This window comes from Echinops telfairi, unplaced genomic scaffold (genome assembly GCF_000313985.2).
Source record: "Echinops telfairi isolate 266 unplaced genomic scaffold, ASM31398v2 ScPeMD7_7469;HRSCAF=8507_1, whole genome shotgun sequence".
Taxonomy (NCBI): domain Eukaryota; kingdom Metazoa; phylum Chordata; class Mammalia; order Afrosoricida; family Tenrecidae; genus Echinops; species Echinops telfairi.
Window position 1 is genome coordinate 8,535,818 of NW_022111373.1, and position 7,106 is coordinate 8,542,923.

At 52.2% G+C, this 7,106-nt stretch overlaps 1 protein-coding gene across 3 annotated transcripts in view; it reads left to right on the forward strand.

The window, feature by feature from the left end:
* The first annotated feature begins 6,668 nt into the window (after positions 1-6,668).
* Positions 6,669-7,106, forward strand: part of P4HA2 (prolyl 4-hydroxylase subunit alpha 2) — a 34,707-nt gene continuing 34,269 nt past the window's right edge. For all 3 annotated transcript variants that reach the window (XM_045285154.1, XM_004696599.4, XM_045285153.1), the window contains exon 1: positions 6,669-6,715. In XM_045285154.1, coding sequence (XP_045141089.1) covers positions 6,686-6,715 — 30 coding nt within the window. In that variant the 5' untranslated portion in view covers positions 6,669-6,685. The remainder of the gene's footprint in view (positions 6,716-7,106) is intronic.

The following is a 7,106-nucleotide window of genomic DNA, read 5'->3' on the forward strand; positions in this document are numbered from 1 at the left end:
ATATATATATATAACTATTAGCGCTCTGGTTTTGTTTCTCTAGAGAACCCTGTCTAACATAGGGATGAAGCACAGTTTTACTTGATGCCCATGGAATTGCCACAAGGAGGAGTCAAATCAACAGTCATTGGCTTATTCTCGTGTTGTTGGGGGCCTGCCATTGACTGCCCTCAGCATGCCTTTTCTGGGGTGACAGGGCTGAGGGGTCCAAGGGTGATGATAAGGGCTCATTCCAGGTGAGATGTAGGGGCTCCTCCCTTAGAACGAGCTCGGAATGAAGGGCAGTCCATCCAATCAATATTTGTTGGATAAATGAATGAGAGAATAAATAATAAACCAAACCCAGTACCCTTGAGTTGATGCTGACTCATGGTGACCCTATCCGACAGAGTAGAACCGCTCCCCAGAGTTTCCAAGGCTGTATTCTTTATGGAACAGAAAGTCCCATTTTTCACCTTCAGGGCAGATGGTGGGTTTGAATCGCTGACCTTGAGGTTAGCAGCCCACCAAGCAACCCACAACGCCACCAGGGAGCCTTTGAAATGAAGGCTGCTGCTGTTGGTAGGTGCCATCACGTGGGGTCTGGCCCCTAGTGACCTTGTGCACAAGAGACAGAAGCACTGCCCAGTCCGGAGCCAGCCTCTCAACGGTTCCCAGACTTGAGCCCATCGGTGTAGCCACGTGTCAGTCCATCTCCTCGAATGATCATTCCTCGGATTTTATTCTTTCTTGAGTCCATCCTTTCTGTCTAAACACATTGCCCTTCTTCAGCCCAAGTTACCGGCAGTGGTCACCCAGTACCTGTCACCATCCCTCCCTGCACCCACCCCACCCCTGCCCTCTGTGACAAGCAGCCAGGGCCCTCTGCTTTAACCCCAAGTCCCAATGATCCCTTCTTTCTTTCACTTGGGTGGCTGGCCCCTGCCCCTAGCACCACACTCCAGCCCTTCTTTGGGAGCCACAGGCCCCCTGTGATCTGCACGTGGTACTTTGCAGTCTTGTCTCTTTGCAGCTTCTGTGGCTCCCCCACACCCTGCTCTACTGGCTCCCTGATATTTTGGCATGACCGGAAACAAGATATTAAAACCACTAAAGTGCTAGTCTTTAAAACAACTACCAAGTCAGATGTTCAACAGCTATTCCCCATCCCTCTCTTCAACCTCACCCCTCCCTGATCCCCACCCAGTTCCACTTGGAGCTCAGGGCTGAGGGAGGAGGAACAGCGGACTGCTGGGCTGTAATTAAAATAACTTTCAGGAGCATCTGCCTGCTGCTTCACGCTGTTTGCAGCGAAACACCAGGACTCGCAAGCAGGGCCCCAAGCTCACTGTGACCCTCCGGGCATTTGCCTTACAGCAGCCTCTGGTTCAGGGCTGGTGACAAGAAGGGAGGTGGAGTGGAGGCCTGGGCCCACTCTTCCCACCACAGGGGTGGGGATGGGGGGGCCTATCCTGGACCACCTAGGCAATTCCAGTTCCCAAAGGCCCCGGACAGGCGGGCGTCTCTCTCCACCCTGTAATGACAGCTTAGCCAGCGAGCTGGCTCTGCTAGCCTTCACCACAGGGGAGAGGGCTCCTAGCTATTTTCCTGGACCTCCCTCATCATTTGCACTCATTAAATGGACTGAAGGACTTGCGGGGAGACCCACAGGGGCAATTCGCCCCTGTCCTATAGGGTCACAGTGGTTTTTATGAATGGACTCGATAGTAGTGAGTTGTTTTTGTCTTGTTGTGTTTTTTTTTTTAACTCTCTCGAGGTTCAGTTGGTCCTGCCCAGGGCTGACCCTGCTGGCTCCCGGGGATTCTGTGATCTCTTCCCTTCTTTCCCGAGACTCCTGCTGCAGAGACCACCAGACTGCCAAGAATTGCTGACTCCAGAGAAGCCACTAGGTGGCTCCCCGCAAACCCTGCCTCCGCCCTCTTCGGAGCTTGGCTCGGGTCCCTGCGCGGGTAATAGGGCCACACCCAGTCTCTCCTCACTCCCCCAAGGAGGAGAGTGGGCCCAGGGCCCCGCCGGCTGTGTGTGGACCCGCCATCGGGTACAGGGCAGTGCCAACCTCTATAAGGCCCTCTGAGAGGCATCGGTTGCTCTCGGAGGGGTCTGGGGCTCAGAAGGCCTGGTTCCTGGATCCGCAGTTGTCAGCAGCAGCAGCAGCAGCCAGGGAAGGCCGCGCTCCTCTCCCCTAGGGCAGAGTGCACAGGTAGGTGGGGCTTCAGGGCAGGCGGGAGAGAAGCCTGCATCCTAAGCACCCTCTCATCCATCTACTTACCTGCTCAACCAGCAGAGAGGTTTTTATTGCCCCTTCTGGAAAAACAAACAGACAGACAGACAGACAGACAGACAGACAGACAGACAGGCACTGCGCTTGAGATGTGGGAGGCAGGAAGACAAGACCAGCCTCCTGTAGGTTGACAGGGATGTCCCTTAGAGCTACTCGGGGCCTAAACAAGAAGTAAGGAACACTGATACCTGAATGAGCAAATAGACACATCATGGGAGGCCTCATTTGGGCAAAGCTTTGGCCATGCTTGGGTCAGAGGATAAGCTCATGGGGCACCCTGAGCCGGAGGAGTGTGTGTCCAAGACCGAGAGTAGGCAGCACCTCCTACCAGGAGCCTTCAACAACGCCCTGGATGAGGATGCTGTGTGGGACTATGTTCACTGCCCATTTTCTTCATGAGACAGAACTGCATTTGACATTCAGGGTCCCAGGTCCCCGGGGCGTTTGCAGTTGGAGCCAATGCTCAAGGACTAAATTTATGAATGGGTAGAATAGAAACTTCCCAGAAGGGAGGGCAGGCGTGGCTCAGACTCTGGATGAACAGGTGTGAGGGGGTCAATCTCTGTGCTTTGTGGATGTTCATTGACTTCCTTCAGTGAGGCACCCTGGGCTCCGTCAGGTCTTGTTCCCCCACTTCCAGTGCTAGAACTGGAAACGCAGTGATGAACAGGACACAGATGGTCCCCACCCCAGGAAGGCAGACATTGAATGTGGAGTAGTCAGACATTGAATGGTACCAGGCAGCATGCATGAAATCTGGGGCCTGTGGGGGGGAGCCGACCAGGCTGGGGCCAGGAAGGATTTTGGAGGGAAAAATTGGGGGGGGTGGGGCGGAGAACACCAGGGAGAGGGAGAGGACATGTACAAAGACTAGGCGGTGACATCATTTGAGTGGGGCTTGACTATGCCTGGGTGCCGGGGCATTGGCTTTCAGGCTGCACTTGACAAGAGAGGCCACCAGGGGCTGGACAAAGGAGACTGGTAGCCTTGATGAGGAGGCTGGTGTCTATCCTTGGGACAAGGGGACACTTTTGAGCAGTCTATATGTGGAAACAAAATAATTCTGGTGGGGTTGTCGGGTAAGCATTGGGCTGCAAACCGCAAGGTCGTTGGTTCAAACCCACCAACCATTCCTCAGGAGAAATTTCAGACTCTGCTCCTGTAAAGATTTATACATTGGATGGTGTAAGATATGGCAAAAAAAAGGAATAATAATAATAATATTTAATATAATAATGAGGGTTCTTGGGGGGTGGGGAGGATGGGTATAAAGGGGAGCTGATACCAAAGAGTGCAAGAAGAAAGAGAATGTTTTGAAAATGTTGGTGGCAGCAATTTTACAATCAGGCTAGAATGAATTTAACTATGAACTGTTATAATATCTGTACAAGCACCCAATAAAATGGGGAAAAATGGAACAATAATCAGTTTAAAAAAAAGATTTGTAGCCTCAGAAACACTACATAACTACATAGGCCACTATGAGTGGAATGATCGTACAGGAAGAATGTTGACAGCACCATGGACTGCCAAGTGAACAAACACATCTGTAGAGGAAGAAGTGCATTCAGAGTGCTCCTTAGAGGCAAGGATGGCCACACTTTGTTTTATGTCCTTTGGCATCGGGCTTGGTAAAGCCGTCAACAAGGTGGATTGACACAGTGGCTGCGTCGATGACCTCCATCGATAAGAACAATTGTGAGATGGCGCGGGACCAGGTGGTGTGTTGTTCTATTGGGTCTCTAAGGTCGGTATGAGTTAGCACCAAATGTACAGCACCAACAACAATAACAACAGCATGAGTCAGAATCAAGTCAACAGCAGTGGATTTGTGTTTGTTTTTTTTATGTGGAAATGGTTGGGGGGCACACGTGGAGAGACAGATGGGACAGAGAGGGTCAGAGTCAAAGGGGTGGACCAGGATGATGGTCCAGGTGAGAGAGAGTGGGGGCCTGACAGTGAGATGGGAAACGCTGGAGTAAAGCCATTTGAGTGGAGCAGGGGGAGTGGACTTCACCTATCAAGTACTGTGGCTATCTGAGTCTAGAGTGGGTCTGGCTGGACTTCACCTATCAAGTACTGTGGCTATCTGAGTCTAGAGTGGGTCTGGCTGGAGACTCAGAGCCTCTGGAGGGCATTCGGGGGTGTCAGAGTTCAGCAGAGCAGGTTCAGGATGGAGAGAGAGGCTGCTGAGGGCCTGGGTTTCCATAGAAGAGCCTGAGGCCACACATAACCTAGATCAATGGATGGATACTCCCTGCAGGGGAGGGGGCAATAGAGACCAAGGAGACCTGATTCTCAGTCATTGGTGCCTCTTCTCAGGGAGTCTGATTCCCAGCAGAGACCCTGAGTTAGCAGCCTCCGATAGTCTCACTTATGCCCTGGATTACTAGAATCCTACCGTACAGGTACTGAGGAACTCTCTTCCTTCATATTGCCATTGAGCCTTCTGTACAACACAATGAAACACTGTCCGGTCCTGTGCCGCCCTTCTAATGGTTTTGTTTGAGCCCATTGTTGCAGCCGCTGTGTCAGTCCATCTCCTTGAGCGTGGTCTTCTTTTAAGCTCTCCACTACACTAAGTGTCATGTCTTTTTCCTGAGACAGATCTCTTCTGATAGCACGTCCAAAGTATATGAGATGAAGTCACACCATCTTCCCTTCCAAGGAACATTCTGGTTGTACTTTGCCCTTCTGGCAGTCTGCGGTACTTCTAATGTTTTCAATAACACCATAATTCAAATACATAATTTCTTCACCTGTCTTCCTTATGCCTTGTCTAACTTTAACATTTGAAAATACCATGACTTGGGGCAGGAGCACCTTAGTCCTCAAAGTGACATTCTTACTTCTCAACACTTTAAAGAGGTCTTGTGCAGTAGATTTACCCAGTGCAATGCATCATTTGATTTCTTGACCGCTGCTCCCAAAGCATTGCTTGTGGATCCAAGTACAGTGAAATCCTTGACAACGCCAATCTTTTCTCCAGTTATCCTGATGTTGTCTATTGGTCCAGTTGTGAGGTTTGTGGTTTACTTGACCCAGAGTTGGAAGCCAGACTGAAGGCTTCAGCCTTGATTTTCATCAGCAAGTGCTTCAAGTGCTTCAAGTCCTCGTTGCTTTCAGCTTGTCTTCTCCTAATCCTGATGCCTCATCTTTCATCTAGTCCAGCTTCCAGGATGATGTGCTCAGCATACCGATTGAACAAGTATGGTGAGAGGACACAATCCTGGCACACACCCTGATTCTAAAGCTTGCCCCCTTCCCTGGTTCTGTTTGAGGGACTGCCTCTTGGTTTACATAAAGGTTCCACCATGAGCACTGTCAAGTGTTCTGGATGTCCCATTCTTTGCATTGTCATCAGTTGTTTGTTATTCGTCCTTCATGATTCACCAACTATTTCTTGAGCATGTACCATGTGCCCGGTTTTGTGACAGAGGCTGCGGATATGCTGAGGGGCTAAAGACACACATGGTTCACATCTTCCTGGCCGGGGCTAATCCAGCGGAGCCGTAGACGTATTCAGCGTCTGAAGCTCAGGAATAAGGGTAGGAATGGAAAGAAAAGTCTGTGCCATTTGTGGATAGGGAGGAGTTACAGGAAGAGAGAAGTAGAGAGCCCTGCCCGGGCTTTAAGGAATGCCAGCCTTTCATGACTAGAGGATGGACAAGGCTGAGGCAAGGAAGGAGACTGGTCAGAAGTGTCTAGAAGGCATGGAGGGAAACCAAGTGGCAGATGGGGTCAAATGCTGCTGGGGTCTTGGAAGACAATGGCCCCTGGATTCTGTGATGTATAGCTGTAGAGAGTTTACTGAGACCAGGTCTGGTATTGTGAAGGGGTCAGAAACTCAGCCGTCAGGGCCAGAGGGGTGGGAGAGAGGTGAGGATATGGGGTCAGACAGCTCTGTCAAACAGTTTAATGGGTTTGGGGAGAAAAGAGACACTACTGTAGGTGACAAGGCCGAATGAGAGCGTGGTTTCCGGAGCAGAGGCTTGAACATCTTTCTGGGCTGTTTACATGGGGGTGGAGAGTGGTGGACAGTCAAGAGAAAGAAGAGCTGAGTCACGGGGCCAGCTCCAGGGAGGAGAGTATGCAGGACTTGGCCCGTGGGGGTGGGGCTTTTCCTCTGATTTACGGGATGGAGCAGGGCACGACAGTGGTTTGCACTTTTTGTGCGCGGTATACAATCTCCGCCTCTGTCTGTCTGTGCGTGCGTACAAGCACGTGCACGCGCTGCCTCAGGTCTGGGCTGCCCATCTGGCCTGCATTCCACGGGGAACACCCATACTTGGCGGGAGCCGCAGCCTGGCACCTCCTGCTCTGGGTTCCCCTCCCTGATGAGATTCTCAGACTGCGTTTCCCCTCATTCATGACCAGAAAGGTTCACAGAGCAGGCGTGGGAAAATGCTCAGGGCTTCCCGTGCTCGGGACGAGGTTCGCTGCCTATGCCTTCATGCCTTGCAGACTGGACTAGTGTGGTGGTCAGGGGCGGTGGGGATGGGGTGGGTGTCTAGGCAGAGTAAGGGTGGGTCCAACGTGCCCCATACTGTTGTACCCCAACCCCTCCGGTCTTTGATCGGCTCCCTTTGGGCCCGTCTTGGTTTCTACAGAGTGGACGCTGGGAACCCGGTCTTCATGCGGGCCTTCTCTGTCCACCCCTCCGGGTAGCCCAACCTTACGTCAGCAGTCCCAGGAGGGGAAGGGGCAGAAGGAGCCCCAAGGACCCGGCAGGGCCGCCAAGGAAAGGGGCGTGAGCTGAGAACGGCACGCAAGGAGGCTCCGGGGGCAATGTCCACGCTGGGCGCGGGGGTGGGGGGGTCGCCGC